This window comes from Motacilla alba, chromosome 4, assembly GCF_015832195.1.
Source record: "Motacilla alba alba isolate MOTALB_02 chromosome 4, Motacilla_alba_V1.0_pri, whole genome shotgun sequence".
NCBI lineage: Eukaryota > Metazoa > Chordata > Aves > Passeriformes > Motacillidae > Motacilla > Motacilla alba.
Window position 1 is genome coordinate 39,626,535 of NC_052019.1, and position 20,639 is coordinate 39,647,173.

Consider the following 20,639-nt stretch of genomic DNA (forward strand, 5'->3'; position numbering starts at 1 on the left):
AACAGCATCAGTGGGATCTTTATAGGAAAATTTGGATGATACAGGATTGTGCGAAGAGTAGCAGTGAAAGTATTTAGAACCTTAGGACAGAGGCCCGGAATATGCATGGCAAAAACTATTTTTAGTTTTCCACTTCTTATTTTAGAAGAAAAAGCAGTGAAAGGAGAGATGCCCTAGTATGTGATTTTCTTCCTATACTTCAACTGCAAGCTGATATTATACCTATATATATACACACATATATATACACTCATATATATATATATATATATACACTCATATATATACATTATATATATTTATATACTCATATGCACATATGCATGTTTATGATTTGTAACATGCTGTTTTTCTATCAAATACTACATACCTCCATTAAAACTCTGCAGACTGGCAGTAAGTAAACTGCAGGTTTGTGAGAGTGAGATTTCATGCAATTTCAGCACTGGTGTAGGGTTTTTCCCCTGTTATCCTTCCCTCTGTCCCATAGGATTTGGATGACAGAAGAAGGGTCCAAAGGAGAATCAACAGATGCTTAAGGATGCTTTTGCTACACATCTATTAACAGTCATAACAAAATGGTAGCAGAATCCTTGCCAGTGTGAAATACACCAGCTCACAGGATGAGTGTTTGCCCTGTGACGCTATCAACTGAATTCAGAAAAGGCTTGACAGTAAACAACCTCCTAGTGCAATGGCTATGTATTTTGGTTTGTAAACAAAGTCAACTCCTCTCAGATATGCAAAGAGATATTAAATTGTGGTGGTACTGAAGTTCAGGCAACAATACTGATCTTCTGGAATAAGTTTCTTATTAAGCGTTTCCTCAGTAATAGAAAATAGAAAAAAAATTTTCTTAGGTACTACAGTGATGAGGATGGAGAGTTATGCACACAAATGTGACACCCTGTAACCAGGAAACCTCCCACAGAACTGGGTGAGTCACTAAAGATTTCAGCCAGATTTCTGTTTTGCAGGTTTGTTTACCACTACCAATACATAGCACATTCCACCAATGATACTTCTACAATACATTTTCTTATTCATTTATGGAAATCTACTTTTTTGTTATGGAACAAACCCACAGAATCCAGAGCAGGAAGCTGCACACATTTTAAATTGTTTAATGACATTCAAAGCACTTTTGGTATAGCTATAAGGAGCATTGACATAACAGAGATATAAGAACAGTGAGATATTTGAGAGGAAAAAGATGTTTTGTTCATTCCTGAAAAGCAAAATACTCTTCTTGAGCTTTGCCAGAGTCCATGCTATTTAGGCTGAACAGACTTGATAAAGAAGTTGAGAGTTATTTTATGTAAAACCATCATTACTTGTTCTAAACCATAATAAACCAATTTTCTACATTTATAAAGGTTTGTTTTTCTGGTTTGAAAGCCCCACACCTTAAAGGATACTGATTGAATACATTATTTTGGGCAGTGAAAGGGAGCCAGCTATATAAATACTGTGATTTATATAGCAGATATTATAACCTGCACTGTCACATTTTCTCATAAGTGAAAGCTGTATAGCATGTCAGGAAAATTTCTTTTTTACCTTTTATACCTGTTACAAACAATAGAACTTAAGGTGATAGGAATTTTGCAGGTAAAAAAACCTAAAAAATAGGTATGAAAAGAGAGAGGATGTGAAAATACTTGTAAAAAACTGGTAATATTTATGTGTCATAATAATACCTAGTAAGGTTTCTAAAATTGATACCTTTTAATATATGAATTTAGTGTTGGTGCGTCATGTCATAAGTTACTTCTCAGTGATGAGCAAGTTCCTGTGAGCACGTTATTCCAAAGAAAGATTTGATGAAAGATTTCCCTCACTCTGAGACATTTGATAATCTGATGAGGGCAAGAGAGAGGACTAATTTTGGTAGAGCAATAATCTGATTTGCTATAGGGATTACTTTGGCAGCTTGGCAGTGAGAGTCTTCAGGTTGTTTTTTAGGAAATAAGATAGTGGTAATTACAATAATTACTTTGGGAAGAGAATGATGGAGTTCCTGGGTTTACTGTTCTTTTTTTAATGTGTGTGTTACAAACAGGTTCATAAAACGTGGAGCAAAGTCCCATATTTTAAATACCTTACAAATGCTGTAAAATACTTTAAAAATATGTTCTTGAATTTATTTTGTGAGATGAAAGCAGAACTGATAATCTATAGTGTTATTAACTTTGTCACTGTAATTATGTAATTTTAAATATGTGGGCATGGTTTTTCATTTTTAAAAAATAAGACAATCGTCCATGTGATCTGCATTTTTTTTAATTGCATTTTGCAATTACCACGTTTTAGGATACTCTTTCTGTCTCTTTGAAGTTGGTTTGGACAAGTAAATTTGAGTTAATTCAGTTTCCCTTTGTCTGGGTTCTGTAAAACTCATGGAAAACTTAATGACTCCCTGTGGAGAGCTGTCCCCAACCAGCAGCTGAGCTCCCACTTAGCAGGAGCAACAACTACTTAGGAAGAAGTTTGAATGTTGAACATAATGTTATGAGTTATGGAATATCCCTGGGGTAGCCTGCTGTGTCACCTTCCAACCTTACCCAAACCTGCAGACTACTCATGGGAAAGGCAGAGTAAGAAACAGAGAAGGCCTTGGTGCTGTGCCAGCAGTGCTGAGCAATAACTAAAACACTGGTGAGTTGTCAACACTTTTGTTCATAAATTTAAGACACAGCCCCATGCAGGTTGGTATAATAAAAATTAACTCAATTTCAGCCAAATCCAGTATACTACTCTTACAGAAACTGCTATAGAGTTGCTAAGTATAATTAGCCCTATTGCATTAAAACTTTTGTCACAACAAATGGTCAAAAATCTTGAAAATCTGGGATTAAAATCGTTATTGTTTATTCATATGGAGTAAGGGAAGAAAGAAACAGTCACAGATTTCACAATTCTACATTTACTCCAATTGGAGTGATATGCCCACAGGCTACAGTTCCCACTTGTATTAACTCTGCAATAAATTATTGCAAAACTAAAGATTTGCTCTCATACCTGGCAGGTTTAAGTTACACATTATTCCAGTATGAACTGTGAAAAACACCTTTATGTGCTGGTATTGTGCATTATTTCACTGGATAGAAGAGACATCAGGGTTGAAATTGTTATAAATATTAATCAGACATTAATGAGCAGTGGGAGGCTTCTACATACTAAGCTATATGAGAGGAAATTTTGAATTGAATGTTCCATCAACTATATATAAGACATTCCGGAAAAGTGGAGGTATTCTCGACTATCACTTGCTGTTTTCCAGCAGCCTAATCATAAAACCAGGATAAATGAGCAGAGGTGACAGACACAATTTAATGACAAAATTATAAGTGGCTGTATTTTTTAAATACTTTTAGGTAGCCAAGTGCTTTGGATAGTTACAATGTTTTGGCTACTTTGGGGATTGGGTTCCATCTCTATAGAACATGGAGTAGTAATGCAGACTTCTTTACTCAGATTTGATAGCTTTCCTTTACTCAGAATGGAAAGAGAAATCTTGGGATAGTCAAAGCTCAGCACATGCATTTACAGATTTGATTTCCGGGGACTTCATGCAAAAGTCTCACTAATGTAAATTTTGTGAAATGTCCCTATTTTGCTGGTGCTCCAGACACCACTGGAGGACAGCATTTTCTTAACCTGTTTTATTACATACAGCTTTTTTGCATCCCCCAATCTACTTATCTGTGCAATCCAAAACTATCACCTTAGTGACTTACAATACTTTTTTCTTACATATTTGGTAGGTACTAATTTTTTTAATAGTTGCTCATGTCTCCTTATCAGAAAGATGAGACCAAATCTGGCAATGGAAGCAGAGTTAATAATCTGACACTGGCATGCTGAGATGGTTCATAATGCTGGAGAGAAGGGAAGACAGATTCATCTGTTACTTAGAAGGCAGCAATTAGGTTATGGAGAGTTGAATTAAATTTGTTTGCAACTGATCATTGGTGTGTTTAAACAGGTAACTGTTCTGAAGCAGGTCTCCATGGTCTAACACCATTTCCCCAGCCTGTCCACCATGATCTTGTACAGTTAAATCAATAAACTCAAAAGAATGGCCATTCACTCTTAGACCATCTTTCACCCCATTATATAGCTTTTATAGTTGTATAATTGTACTTTTACAAGCAATTCATAAGCCTTCTGAATTTGGAGATCAATGTGTTGTCAAGGACAATGCTCATTTTGAAAATATATGTGTGTATGAAAGATTGGTAATTGTAATATTATTAGTAACTCATGTGTGAAATTCACAATTACTTAAGGTCAGAAACAGTGTAAGACAAGTTTTAGAAAACAGCTATTTTCTATACAGTGGATGGAAAAGTGGCATCACAACCTTAGGTCTGCAGAAGGGCAGATTCCTCTGCATTCTACCTGTGTGTGTCTTGTCTGTGAGCTAAGGGATTGTGTCCAATCACAGTCATTTCATCAGATTTGAAGCACTTGGTTACTTCTTTTAAGGCATTGGAATAGGCTGCCCTGGGAGGTGGTGGAGTCACCACCCCTGGAGGTGTTCAAGACATGTCTGGATGATATGGTGATATGGTTTAGTGGTTTAGGGGTTACAGTGGTAGTGCTGGGGGAGTGGTTGGACTGGATGGTCTTAAAGATCTTTTCCAACCTTGATGATTCTATGATTTTATGATGGTTAATATCTCACCATCAAATGAATGAGTAGTATAAGATTAAAATCTGCTGTACCTATGCAATTTTGATTATATGAATAAAGCAAAAAAAATGGTGTTTCATATATCCATCAGCTAGAAGAGGCAATGAGAACATTTTCTCTGACTTCTGCATGTACTTTAGGTTTTAAACATTTCACATAGCCATTCAGTGATTCAGATAATGAATCTGATATTTTTGAAGCTACCTCTCTGTATCCGTAAATAGTAGTATAATCTTTACCTGGAGAGTCCCGCCACAGAAAATTCATCATGGCTATTGTAGTTGGTTGCAATTGTATATTGTCCCCATTGTTAGGAAAAATTATCTATTCCTAATTTAAAGTTTTCTGTTTTCAGTATGCAGCCACTTTTATATTATACTCAGAGTCTTGCATAAAACCATTGTTTCCCTTCCTCAAATAATTTTCAGGTTTTTCCTTGCCTCTATTTTTTTTTCATTTCTTTTTAGAAGGGCAGAAATGAGGAAAAAAAACCATAAAGCATTCTTAGTTTAGTCTCCCCAGTGTAGAATACAGGTGTGTTGAAGTGAGTGTGTTTTATTATTCTTACTCTCCTCTCTTTTGATATACCCTTAAGGACTTTACAGAGGCTTTTGGGTCTTTTTTTTTGACTCATTAGACTCAGATTTCATATTGACTTGCATGTCTGCTATGATCATGAAATCCTTTTATAGCTGCTACTTTTTAGGATACTGTCTGTGTTCATGTCATGCATTCCTCACTCACACATGAAGCTGCTCAACTTTACACTTGGCCACCTTTGAATACTTTTTGCTTGAATGAGCAACTGACTGCAATGATTTTGCAGTCATTATCTACAACCTTAGTGTCATGGACATTCATAGACATTTACATGCAAATAATCTGTGAAAATTTTGTGAAGTATCAGCTTTTGTACCAACAAATTTCCTGTAAAATGATGATTCTGCATTGACAACTACATTTTATTACAGATAAATTATTTTTCTTTCAGATACGAGTTTTTATTCCAAGAAATCTATGCCCTCCTGATATTCAGTTACATTCAGAAAGTTTTCTAATAAAAAAATTAAATTAGGTTTGTCTGACAAAGTTAATTTTTTCATAAAACCATGTTGACTGTGGTATATTCACGATTTTCTGTAATTCATTCTCATGTAATCTATTTTATTATTTCCCTTGGATATGCATCAAGCTGTTCAGCTTAGGTAGGATACCTGACTTTGTCTTATGAATATTTCAACAATCTTTTTTTTTCAGACTCTCCAAATTTTCCTGGTATTCTGAGATTTATTAAAATGCTAAGAGCTAGTCAACTCTCTCAAAATTATTTGGAACAAATTATCTAACCTGACAGATATATGTCCCTATAAAAAACCTGTTTAGCACCTTCCTCAGTTGCCAGTGGCTTGGAAAGTACTTTTTCATTTTAGGTAACAAAAGTATATTTTTTCTTGTTCTTTGTTTCTTTCTGTTCGGTTTGTATTTTTTTAAACTATACCAGACATGAAATTCTTAGCTTTTCTTATCAGTTTTCTTCACTTCCTCTTTTCCCTTCTGTGCCTTCCCTCCAGAACTTCATTACTTTTTCCATCCTTACGCCTCTGCCTAGCAATTCTCAGAGACTAAGAATCAGCCTCACAAACCTCACAGGCACAGGAACAGACCTCTCTTGATTTGTTCAGCTTCTCAAAACTCCAGCCACACAGCTCTCACTGAGACAGGCAGACAAACCTATGAAACACACAGCTTTTTTATCTGTATTACTGGGCTGTTAGGGTATTTACATCCCTGTCCAGCTTTACTGCATTTTATTTGGAGCACTGAAATGTTGCAGGCAGTATGACAGCCAAGAAAGAATTGTTTAAACAGTTGTATGGATAAAATCCTGTTAGTTCTAATAAATTGCTTTTGGCAGCTATACTGCTGGTTTTGGGAAGGGTAGACCCTTCATGAAATTTTACCAACTTCTCTCCCAGCCAGGTCCAAAGTTCTGTCTATTTTTAGTAATTTAGTAAAAAACATTATTTTCATGGAGTGATTTTGTATACTCTTATTCAAAATTATGTATTTTTATATGTTTTTTCTCATATCTGTCTCTTTAGTACCTCAGTTGCAATAGTAACCTGTAGCATGATAGGTTAGAAACCACGCTGGGCCTTAGATAACCCATATTTTCACCTGGACTATGCCAGGATTGTTATATAGCCTTATATTATTATATAGCCTGGATTATTATATAGCCTTAGGCCAGTCATTCAGCTTTCTTTACCCTCTGTATTATCTGTAATAATAAGTAATAGCACTTTTCAAAGTGCTTTGAAATCAGTAACTATAAACTGCTAAGTATGTTCTATACAATATTCTGCTCACATAACTGATCTCTCAGTGTATTCAGCTCCAGAAACATTACACTGTGGGCTAATTTTACATCTGTGTCCAAAGCTGTGACTTTTTAAAGTTTGAACTAGAAAACATTATAAAGCAAAAAGTATTTTGCATGTTAATGTTACAAGAAAATGGAGTTATATTTTATCGGGGCTAGAGAAGTCAGTTCTCTAAGGAAGGAAAGAGAGCATATCTTCCAAACCTTTGTTTCCAATTCAGAAGTAAATAGAATGCAATGAATAGCATGGATAGCTGTAAATAATTGTGAGTTGAAAATAAATAATCACTGGAAAAAATGCATTAAGCTGCTCTTTTCACACTTTATAAGTAAGATACATTGTAAACAAGCATTCAGGTATAACTGATTACCAGAATACATATGGTTAGCTGCTGTAGCATATAAAATCAAGTTCCTTAATAGCTCCAAAGCAAGGGACAATAAATTTCTCAAGTGCAATAAAAAACAACATCACATAAAGTGGATAAAATGTTGAAGCCAGTTTCTATAGTTTTCAGTTAAACTCAATTACCAAAGCTGAACCCACTGTTAACATCTGAGGAACAGTCTGTCCAAGATATTGTAAACTTTTTACTTGTGGCTTTTTGAACTGTGAACTAAATATTACAAAGAGACAGATAAAGCTATAAAAGAAACTAGTATCCTAATGTTAGTAACTGGTTTGTTTTTAAATGTGTTTGCCAACTAAGTCTGGAGATCTGGAGTCCCTTGCTGTGGACAAACATAATTTTTATTAAATCTGTCTGTGCTAGTGGGAAGGTGTACATCAACATTCTTCCATGGCTCCTAAGATATTTCATTCACACTAACCAGGTTAGTCAACAAAAAACATTTAAAGGATCTTAATTATTCCACAGTAGCTAAATTTATCCTGATGACATGCATTGGGGAATGCTTATGCAAACCTTTTGAGTTTAGGGGATTTGTGTGACAGAAGACACCAGCAGGTAATGAGAAGCTGGAGTACAACCCAATGGCAGAGTCCTTTGTGGGGAAAGCTAGATGCCAAACATGAGTCTTTCCACATGTGCAGCTGATGTCACCCCTAGGGAGTGACATGTCACTCCCCTAGGGAGTGACATCAGCTTTCTTTTTAACCTTAGATAACACATTCACATTTGGTAATCAAGGAGTTTATGTAACCAAAGTAAACATGGGTTAAGTGTACCTGTGGTTCAAAAACATACATTCTGAGAATAATATTAGAAAAATTAGTAACTTATATATTCCTCTTGAAATCAATAACATTTGGATGCAAAAAAAAAAATCTCATAAATTGATCATTAACACTGCTTATTCAAATAATCATAAGCAAGGCAGATTTCTTTGAATCAAATTGATTTAAATACTTCATTTTAATCGCAATTTAAATCAGCAAGTAAGATTTGCTGATTTAGATAATTGATGATAATCTTGTTTTGCATTTGTATTTTACTTTAGAAGAAGGTCATTTTTATGACCTGGAATAATCTTTAGAAAAAAATGAATTGTCAAGCAGCACAAAAATTTCTTCTTGCTTGATATATGATAAATGAAAAAACATGGTTTACATTTTGACCACTTTAAAATATATCTATTTGGATTTTTAATTTTTTTTTAGGTTTTTACCAGTTTAAAATATATGTATTTAGATTTTAAAATTTGTTTTGTGGTGGAAAATGGTTAAGAATTCATTTGGGTTTTTAAAAAAGGATTACCTATTTTAAAGAAAGATTACTTGTGTTTTCTCTCATGCAGGATAGAAACTAAAGTGCAACTTAAAACATACAGTCAAATTTTAAGTCTTTTTCCTGAATTAAATAAAGGTACTGTGAAATATGATGGACACATGTATAGAATAAAATGTCTCAAATATATTAAAGTGCTAAATGACTGTTGTTTGTTTTTTTTACAGAAGAGAATTTATTACTATTTTTAATACAGTTTATGAAAACAACAGGCCAAATATTAAAAAACATTTATAGATTTAATCATGTAAATGATGACTTGTATTTTCAAAATCACAGTAAGGATTTGGTGTACGTTTATGTACACTGGATATAAGTCTGTGGTTTAGTACCTATGTAAACTAAAAACAACTCAGTGAGAGCCTTTTCTTTCACTTCTAAAAAAGATTTCCTGATTTTTCTCATGACTATATATTGGTATGCTGAAAGAGAAAAATAATATTTTCAAACCCAAGGTAATCTTGCCAGTCTCAAACAAAAAATGTACTGTGAGTTTGCAACTGAAATTGAGATCAGAAGTAGTTAAAGCAAAAACTCTCTGCACTGTGTCCTCTTATTAAAATAGATTAAATAATATCATAATAGCTTAAAATTAAGTTATTCAGTACCTGTCATCACATTGACCTTAAAATTAGGTATTTTCCCTTATCTTCTTGAGAATACCTTTGTTCCTGAATAGGTAACTGATTGTTGCTTTACATTGTTATGTAAAAACACAATCAATAAGCCAATTCTATTGTCCTTTTGTAACCACTGCTCATGTGTCTAACACTGGTTATTAAACATGGAGATGTGAAATGTCAGTGTTGTTATCTATTTACCCTTTTCTATTGCAGGACGATTCTGTACATAATACAGCATAGGCCTGTTTCTTATAGCTGAAAAATACTAAATAATAATTAAACCAGGAATCAATGAGTTAATGGCTACCTAAAAAGATTAAGAAACAGAGGTTATGTGGCCAAAAAATCTAAAAATCAAATTCTGCCTGATGATCCTAGTCTTATTCTATGACAGAATAGCAGACCTCATGGATGGAAAAGTAACATTATGTTAAGTAAATTATCCAGATATAACTTCCAAAAAAAGCTCACTCACACTTTCCTAACCAAGATGATTGAATTCATGTATTTATAAGTGGCTGAATAATTAAAGACAAAATTGATCTCATAATCATATCAAATTGTAATTGTAGACAGTGTGATTCACACTGAGCCTTCTTTGGACCAAATGAAATCCTAAGGTCCCTAACAATTGAAATAGGTCTTTAGTTCTGTGCTTTTATGATACTGAAGCAGTATGCTTCAGGATAGGATTTTGGAAGGTGGGGCTAAGATTAAAAGTGTTCTTACATCAATTCAGTAGGAAGCGCAAATGTAATTCACTCTATCTTATACTGAGGAACTGCCTGAACATTTTTTGCCTGTTTCTTTGGTGGTTCACTGATTAGTAAGTACACTGGGGTTACAAGCATAGTGTGAAAATTTTGTGTTATTGTCAACTCAGTTGTTGGAACATTCTGGCTGTCATATGGCTTTATATCAAAAGGATGTGAAAGGTATTTTTTATATTATATTTATCATCATGCAGCCTCATTTTTAGGATCAAAGATTCAGAGGAAAGTGCCAAGAAATGAGCCAAAAGAAAACAGCTGTTTGGGGAAAGTGCTGTGTAAGCTACTTAGATAAGTAAAGCTAATACACTTTCACATGACTCCATAATATTTAGAAGTATCTTTTTTGCATATATATATAAATAGTCAATTGATTGTCCAGTCAGAACATATACATTACCATTAAGAATAGTGATATAGTTTATATTAAAAGGTTACAATCAATCAGCTCTAGGATTTTAAAATTTAACCATATTATTAACGTTCAGTGAAAGTTTCTTGATGTATGGAAGAGCATAAAGGATCATTTAAATAGCAAGAAATATGGTGTTTGCGTAATTAGGAGGCATAAACCTAAATCCTTTTATGATATTCATTTCTATTGAATTAAAATAAGGAAGATTCAGATAATGATCTGAATAACAATGAACGCTGGGTTAAGCTGATGTTCCCAAGTAAGTTGAAGAGCTCTCTGAACTGAATTCAAATATATGGGATGCGTTATCTCTTGATATTTAATCTTTTTCTCCTTCCTGGCTTTTGTAAAAGTTAGACGTGAATAGGTATAGAAAGTAATGGTTTACTTTTCCCTCGTGTCAGTAGGAAAAAAGGAACTTTCCCATTAATCAAATAAATGAGTTTTAGGCATTTTTTTTAATACATTCTAAATTACAACACTAAAAATAAAATATTATAAACTGTTTAATATCTGAAACATCTGAAGCTGAGATATATAGCGATACACCACTGCACGTATCATCTCCTTTGCTCATGGTGTCTTTCCCCATTCATATATTATGCACACAGTAGCTCTGACTTTGGTTTTGTGCTTTTCTTTTCAGGTTTGGATATATTCTTCATAAGGACGATCCCATGCTCCAGAAAATTGATCTAGAAACGATGTCATACATCAAGACAGTTAGTTTAAAGGATTATAATTGCATTCCTGAGTCACTGGCTTATACACATCTTGGAGGATATCTTTTTATCTGCTGTAAGCCTGACACCACTGGGGCTGTTCTGCCACAGCTCATAGTGGACAGCGTTACTGATTCCGTGATTGGATACAACGGCGATGTGACAGGCACGCCGCATATCTCTCCAGACGGACACTACCTTCTCAGCATTGATGATGCAAAAGGCCTCCTGAGGATCCAGTCCATAACAGTGAGAGGAGAAATACAGGATGCATTTGACATTCACACTAATTTGCACATATCTGATGTAGCTTTTCAGCCATCCTTCACTGAAGCTCATCAATACAACGTCTACTGCAGCTCCAGCACACAAACTGATGTTCTCTTCATGGAGCTCTCTTCTGGCAAGGTGAAGATGGTGAAGAGTCTGAAGGAACCCATGAAGGCAGGCGAATGGCCTTGGAACAGTAAGAACCGTCTGATAAAAGACAGTGGCCTTTTTGGTCAGTATCTCATGACCCCTTCCAAGGAATCTCTGTTTATCCTGGATGGACGGCTCAATAAGTTAAATTGTGAAATCACGGAAGTTGAGAGAGGCAACACAGTAGTTTGGGTTGGAGAAGCATAAGAATCTATGTTAGATATTTACTGAGTTAATAGTTTTACAGTACATTGCACTTAAATTACACCATTCTTCAAATTTACACAATACTAATTTTAAATTGTTAGGCCCTTCTATATCTGTTCTTTCTTTGACATGTATACAATTTGAATCAGCTTCCACAAAAAGTGACTAAAATGATGGCTATTTGATAATGGTACTCCTTATTAACTATCAGCTGAGATTGTGTTATTTGAAATAACTAAATATTGAAATTGATGATAAGCATAATAAATTAGTGTAAAAAAAAAGAAGAAAAGAAAAGAAAAACCAACCAAAAGAGCTTCAGGAAATTTAATATGATACTTTGTATTTGTAAATGGAAGACTTAAATATTATTCAAATTTTGGGTTTTTTTGCTTCAGACACAAAACAAGAGCTGTGGTACAACAACCTTTGACTCCTTAAGTTGAAATGTTATGTCCTGTCCAGTCCACTGTTAAATCTTTTTGTGCCTTGAAGCGAAAGTCTCACAAGAAAGACAAACATAGAAATTATAAAATTTATTCCCACTGTGGCTAAAGGATTGCTTGTCAATGGAAAGAAAGTTCAGCTATCAAATTCCAGGTGACAAGTCGTGCACATGCATGGACAGGAAAAAAAAAAAAAAAAGAAAAATTGTATTTGCAGTGTTTTCTGATCACTGCATCTTGGAGTTTATTTTTATGGTGTCTTAGTTGAGAAAGCTGCTTGCAGAAGCTTTACCTTTTTTTAGGAAAAAAAATAGATGCTAGGTTTTTCAGCTATCAGAGGGTGTCGTCAGCAAGGGGTTTCGAGTCCACTGAAGAGAAATATTGCACATCCTTTCAGAACATACCACATTCCTAAAACCTGGCATCACAAAGCTTCATTTATATCATTGAGGAAACTGTTAATTAAACATAAAGAAAATGCATTTTAAGAAAATGAGAATTCAAAGAACTGAAGTCTACGACCAGTAGAAAACATTTTTGCTTATTCATTGTACCATTGATTCCTATTTGTTAAACCATTTGGTTAGCTCAACAGATTTTCTAGTTCTTGCATCCAACTGGATAAGTGCAAAAAAAAAGAGACAAAAACAAAAAACAAACAACAAAAACTTTGTATTTTTTATAGTTTGTTTACTTAGTATTCTAATATAACACTGGTTAAACATGTAAATGGGAAATATAAGATTCCCAGAAGTAGAATAACAAGTCAATAGAAAGCCAGCAGTGAACATCTATCCAGACTCAGAGCAATGACTTAGAAGTTTGAGAGTATTTTTATTTTTATTATGTTTTTGCTAAAGAATGCTTATAAGCTCTTAAAATGACCTCCATTTACTGAAGGCAATCAGAAAAAAATATCTTTTTTTAAACAAAGTTTTACTGCAATTTAGATTGTGTAAAATTGCTTTGAAATCTGGAATTTTCTAGCATTGTAATCTTGTGTGCATTGAGCATTCTGCCCTGTGTGGTACAGTAGATCTCTCTTTAGCTTGAGCGAACCTCCTGGTAAGTAGCTTTAACTGAGATAAAAATTTGCTTACATTTCTAGCTACTGAATCTATTTTCCTTTTTAAGAACTCCTCTCCATTGTGAACAAACAATAATCATGTAAACTGTCTGTTACTCAATTGCAGTAGTCTGTCTCATGCAGTTTTTGTTCTGTAATTTATACCACGTGAATGTTCTGTATGTAGAAAATGCTTGACAAAAGGAAATAAACCCCATAAATTTTAAACAGTCCTGACTTTGGTGAATCATCCAATCAGCCACTGAGCTGGCAAGTAAAACTGACTATTCGAAAGCACCTATTATTTTAAATAGATGTATGAAAATAGATGTATTTTTATATATGCAAAAGAATATGTAGTGTGGAAACAAAATTTTTTAGGAAAACTGAAGTAAATGGAGAAGTTTCCTTTGACTGCTACTAAGGAAAGCTCATCTTATACCACAGTCTCATTATTAGCACATCTAAAGCACAAGTACAGGTTGAGTGCATAATGGGTTGAGGCAAGCCTTCAGGAGAAAAACCTGAGAGTGTTTGTGGATGAATAGTCCAGTATGACTCAGCAGTGTGCATTTGCAACCCAGAAATCCAACTCTATCCTGGTATGCATCAAGTGAGACATGACCAGCAGGTTGAGTGACGTGATTATTATTATTATTTGCCTTCAATAATTCTACTTCCTTTTTGACAATATTGTCCAGACTGTGTGTGTAAACAATGGTCACAACTTCTCACTGTTGTTTTTTCAGTGAAGTTAAACAAATATTGGATCACCATGGTTGCTTTCATAGGTCTTATAGTTAAAGTTCAGCTTTCTCAAATACAGGTGGCCTGACTGAAAGCTTTAATCTGAATAAGGGGAAGAGCTGGAACCCGTTTCCATTTTTTGCTGGCAGCCTTATGAGGAAAGCTGATGTAAGGAGGCTTTTTCAACCCAGAGAGGCAACATCTCCAGGGAGGCCTAATAGCAGCCTGCCAGCACCCATGAGAGGTTATAAAAGAGACAGGGTTAGATTCTTCACAGCTGTGCATAGCAGAAGGACAAGACAGCCGCATAAATTAAATCAAGAGTTTTAGGCTGGATATAAGGAAAAGCTGTGATGACAGTCAAGCATGGGAGCAGGTTGCTTAGGGAGACTACGCAGTCTCCATCCTAGGAGTTTATTAACATCTGTCTGGATTATGCCCATCTGACCTTTAGTGGAACTGGCTGTGACTAGCAGTGTTGGACTAGAGACCTGCCAAGCACCCTTCAAACCTCAGTTTTCTTGTTATTCTGTCATTACAATTTGGGGATGGAGACTTAATTTTAGTTGTTTAAGTTTCTGATTAAGCTTAATGTAAAACCTGCAACTGTTATGGTTGGGCTAAAGTATGGCCTAAGCAAAACTCAAAAAACAGTATCTTTGGTCACTTGAAATCCTTAGCTCAGAATATCTCACTTTAAATCAAGAATGTTCTCATTTACAATCTGGAACACGCTTCTTGGATTCCATGAAAGCCTAAACTGATTGTAGAACTTGCAAAGGATGAAATATGCAGAGGTAAGTGCTCCTTTGTATCTGAAAAATAGCTGTGGCAGAGGGAAGGAGGACTTGAGAAAACCATTGTAAATAAGATCTGAGTATGTGTCCAAATGTGAACACAACCACTTAAGTGTATCCTTAGTCACAGATTTTCTAGTAAATCTTTTCTAAGCATTTTTCTAAGCATATTGTTCCGTAGTGGAATAAAATGATCTTATAAGTTACTAATCAATCCGAGATAGGAGAGCTTATGCCATAACTAAGGTCGTGTCTTCAAAAGAAACACTGTAATATAGACCAAGTCCTGTTCACCTCTCAACAGTTTGTCCTTTGCATTTTGGTCTTCATCTTAAGCAGTTCCTAGAGAAACCTACTGAAAACTTTGTTTTGAGGTTAGCAACTAAAATGTAGAACACGTAAGAATTTTTAAAAAGACATATTTAAGCATTATTTAGCTGTAATAACCCATAAGTATAATTTTTTGGGGGGGAGTGAATACTGTTGTTAAATGAGAAAAACAGAGTAACAACTTTGTATCTAAAAATCCTAATGTCAGCCAAGTTCAGAAAGTGACAAGATGGAACATATGAGATGAGAGAGAGAAAAAATTCATTGTGTACATACATACACTAATTAGGGAGATGTGAGATGGAGCCCAGCAGTTGAGAACCTTTGCACTTGCACCACACTGACACCGCTTCACTATGACCAATCTCCCCACAATGGAGGAAGACTTGGAGGAGAAGGGCAAAAATAATGAGCTCAGGGAAGAATGTCAAAAATGACCAATTATTGTAAAGAGAGCTGCATTTTTTAGGAGGACTGAAAAGTAAACTTTGGCTTAGATACACAACTGTACCAGTGAGTCATCAGATTGTATAAACAGCTTTTCCTGAGATAATTAGTGGAGACTACTGTTCTGAGCTAGGCAGAGCAGCATGGGGGCAGAAAGTTATGTGTGGCTCAACCTAAGGTTGAGTATGAAAACTGGCTGGCTACTAAAATGAACTTTGAAGCCCAGGTAATGGGCTTGACCTGGTTCATCCCTTGTACTCCTTTCTGGTGACTTGACACACCCAGCACCACAATGATGAGAATGCAGGGACTGGTAATGGGAACCATGTCTGCATGGTGGTTCAACTGCATATTGCAATAGCTACATCCTGCTTCTGGTGTGATTTCAGTATGTTGCTGTAATACTCTAGGAAATCAAAACGCCATGAAACAAGAATTATATAAAGTAAATTTGGTATTAAACTTTAAATCTCCTAATGTGGAACCTCCTAAAGAACGTAGTCAGAGGGTGTCCAGCTCCTACCTCCGCAGGGTATCAGTCCATTTTATGTAATATTGGAATTTAAAAAAAAAATAAAAATCAGCACTTACAGTGCTTCATGGTATCACAATAATTGAATTTGGAAGAAATTGGTGAAATCCTATTTATGCTGATGTTAAGGAGCATTTCATTTTATAGTCAGTGAGTATGGCATGCAGAACACAGTTATGGCAACAAAAACAATGTGGTGAACTATTTCCTTGTTATAGTAAGGAAAGAAGAGATTCTGACAGGTTTGTAACCTGAGAGTTAAGAGATCATCATCTAAGATATGTTTACATTCCTTAGCACAGGTAATTCAACTTCCAGATTTTTCAAGGGGGTTTATGTTGGGGTGTTTTTGTTTGGATTACAAGGGCTGTTGATGGGGGTTTTTGGGAGAAGGGGGACAGAGGTGGGTTTTTTTGTTTAAATAATAAAACATTTTTAGAGAAAATACTAACAAGACTATGTGTCAAAAATCTATTGACACAACTGATAAAAATTCATAAGCAGGAGTTAAAAATGCTATTTCACTTGAATCCTGTCTGTCACCTCTTAATGGGTTAAATGCCCTGTTGGTGTGCCACTACTTTAAAAATTATTTAAAACTGTCTTCAGTGAGCTATCTTTCACAAAGTATGACAAATTCAGTTACTGATAAAAGACTGAAAGACACTGAAATTGCTTTTTTCTATTTAGAACTAATGTATGAAAGATTGCTTCTTCTAGCTTATGAATATTAAACTTCATCTAATAGATGAAAAAATAGTTTCCTGTTATTAGTCATGATGGTAATGTTCTTATTTTTAATCTTCTCAAGGTACGTGTCCTTTACACATGGATGGATAATACTCTCTGATTTTGCAATGCTTCTTTTTAAATTTTTTTCTCTAGTAATGAAAACTTAGGTATGTGCTTTCCTTTTAATTGTCATTAAACCTATGACAAAAAAAAAGTATATGCCTGGTAATATTTTTCAGTCTAAGATTCAAGAAAAAAAGCAAACCACAATTCACCATACCCCAGTAACTTCCTGGAATCTTCCACAAGAAGATTCCCTTCCCTCCTCTGACCCTCATCTTAGTAGACCTGTGCTAAATAATTGCTAATGTGACAGACAGCCAATACTGCAAAGAATTAGAAGAAACAGCATAAGGAAACATTATTGCACAAATGAGAAGGGAAGAGGAGCTAAGTCTCCCAGTTATGGAAAATTAGTTTTTAAGTGTTCTAGTTAAAATTTTAAATAAATACCCGTTTTCTCTATGTTGACTGTAAAGATTAAGTAAGGAGTTACCCTTGTAAAGTGTACTTGAATGCTGTTTCCAAATAAACTTTCTCCCTATACTTTGAGAGCAGAATGACATAATTTAATGCTGTTCAGGCTGGACCTCCATATCCTCTCCTTCCCCATTCGGTGGCTCCTGTGACCTTTGAATTTCTAGTTGGATGGACAGACATTTTGGGTGGCATTTGTGTTATCTTAGAACCACAGAATCATAGAATCAGTAAGGCTGGAAAAGACCTTCAAAATTGAGTCCAAATTTTGACTGAACACCACCATGTCAACAAGTCTGTAGCACTGAGTGCCATGTTCAGTTGTTTCTTGAACACTGCTCCCTTCCATGAGCAGCCCATTCCAATGTTTAACTACTTTCAGTGAAGAAATCCTTCCTAATGTCCAACCTGACCCCCGCAGTGCAGTTTGAGGCTGTTTCCTCTTGTCCTGTCACTGGTTGTCAGGGAAAAGAGGCTGACCCCCACCTGGCTGCACCCTCCTTTCAGGTAGGTGTAGAAAGTGAAGAGGTTACCGCTGAGCTTCTTTTTCTCCATAGTTAACAACCCCAGATCCCTCAAGTGCTCCTTGTAGGATTTAATCTCTAAACCCTCCATTAGCTCCAGTGCTTGACATGTTCCTGCACCTCTAAGTCTTTCTTGAAGTGAGGGGCCAAGGACTGGAAACAGTATTCAAGGTGAGGCCTTACCAGTGCCAAGTCCAGAGACAATAATTTTCCTGGTCCTACTGGCATTGATATGTTGTCCTCTTTTACCTTGTAAGCTTAAATGCAAGATTTAGCTGTGGGAGTTAGCCTCTTTCCCACAAGATCAGCATGACCTTTGGAGTTATTTTTGATGCTCAGATCAGATTTGTCTAAAATGATTATTCATTTTCATCTTAAATCATATTACAGACTCACAAAATATTGCTTTTACTTTATCTGTTTTGCTAAACTCTATTTACCTTGGATGATCCCAGTCTTGTGATAAAGAGAGATTTTCCTCCTTCTGACTGTTTTTAAAACCCAAATAGATCACCTTTCATTTACTTCAGTGAAGAGAAATATTTGCCTATTTTTTCCAGGCAGGTGGAATATTATCTTCAGTTTAGTACAGGAATCTTCAGTGGTTTTGGGCTCAGAATGTGATGAAGACAAGCCTTGGTTCCAGATTTCAAATCAAACTTTACACACAGCTCTCTGAAACATGGGGTCTAGGAGAATTCCAGTCAATGCCACGGCACTGTTGTTTTGGACTAAGGTCAGAGAAGTTAAAACATTTTATTTTTCATCATCATTTTTAATACTAGTTTTGGGATCCATAACCTGTTGTTCTGTTACAGAAAGCTTCTGTAACAGAAGTCTCGCTACTTGTGTCATCTTCCCTTGTGCTGATAGCAGAAATGATTGTGTGTTCCCATTTTTCATGCTTGCCCTCATTTTGTTTACTTAGGTAAATAAGTGTGCATGAGACACAGTAAAACTACGATGTTCTAAGGGTAGAGGCCTCCTAGGAAGGGATGAACTGTTAGTTAACTACTTGCCATAATGGAGAAAAAAGCAGAAATATTTGTACATAAATGAAACCTTCTTCAAGAAGACCTAAATATCTGATGAGCTTTATCTTAAAAAAATTAAGGGCTTATTTGACCATCACACATACATGAGAATGTCTAATACACTACCTGGTGTGTTCTACAGAGTATTCCTCTGGTTTTGCTAAACATTTTAAATTAATTTAAACATTTTAAATGTGCCAAGGACTAAATATTCTGACTTCAACAAATGAGATTTTTCTTTAAGGCTTTCATTAATACTATTATACTGCTATTACTTTTTTATTATTATTTTTTACTAGAAAACTTATTTTTAAGATATACTAGACTTTATTTTATTTAGAGATTCAATTACAGACTGTAGATTTTTATTCATTGAGATTCATCATGATTTACACACCTTACAGACAGATGATAATTTAATAAAATGAATATAAGAAAATTAAATTTCTCCATTGCTTCTCCAAATATATTTCCATTTGAATAACAAACTTTTGGAGAAACAAAAGCATTGTATTCCCACTCTAATTTTTTCATATCAATATAACTCCAACTCATCCTGCTATTCTTTGAAAACCTCTTTTTTCCTGACACATAGGCATATAATAGAAAGCAGGAAAATAGAAAACTCTTTTCCTTTTTATTCTAAGCTTCAGTAATTCTTAAGTATTTTTCTAAGTGTTAGTTTATACAAGTGAGCTACATGGTTGAAATTCAACAACTCTTCAGATAGTGTTGTATTGCCAGTCACATCTTCTCTTGTTGTTCAAGGCAATCTTTGTTTTAAATTGTGACCCTCACATTTGTATAAGTGTTTGAACCATTATATGCACCTAAGAACCACTTAGGTTGTAGAACAAGCATAATTTTGTAATATTCCTTTTCACACTGACCAGAACAAGTATGAAGTGTTTCCTTTAAATCTAAAAATATATATATATATATATTTTCATCAGAGGTTTTTTAGTATCTAAAGTCAGGATTTCACAGAGTCCAATTACGCTTTACCTGTAACATGGCTTTCTCTTTCACTATCCATTGAGTAACAAAACACATTTACATCAAAATACTGTAGTACTAGAAAGTGAATAGGGAGAATGATATTAATGTTGTGATTAGTGATCACAAAAAATTCTTAACAAAGAATCTAAACTCAGAAAATAGTGAAATATTTTAAAATTTCAGCTACACTAAAGCCAAATTAATAAGAGTACTCATAGTATAGGAGGAAGTCAAAAGAAGAAAATATGCTTTTCTGTGGACACTTTGCCTTCTAATTTATAATGGTATCAGGTATTATTGATTTTAAATACTATAATTCTTCTGTTTTTTTCAAATACACACAGTGTTAAGGATATCATAGATGACTAGATAATTTCCATAAAGTGCTGTTAAGTACATGCATTTAATTTTCCTTTACAATTTTAAACCATGTATTAAACTGCTTCTCAGAGGTTTCCCTT

At 34.7% G+C, this 20,639-nt stretch overlaps 1 protein-coding gene across 6 annotated transcripts in view; it reads left to right on the forward strand.

Moving 5' to 3' along the window:
- Positions 1-13,729, forward strand: part of FSTL5 (follistatin like 5) — a 271,571-nt gene extending 257,842 nt beyond the window's left edge. For all 6 annotated transcript variants that reach the window (XM_038136446.1, XM_038136448.1, XM_038136445.1 and 3 more), the window contains one exon: positions 11,285-13,729. In XM_038136446.1, coding sequence (XP_037992374.1) covers positions 11,285-11,987 — 703 coding nt within the window. In that variant the 3' untranslated portion in view covers positions 11,988-13,729. The remainder of the gene's footprint in view (positions 1-11,284) is intronic.
- Positions 13,730-20,639: the final 6,910 nt, after the last annotated feature.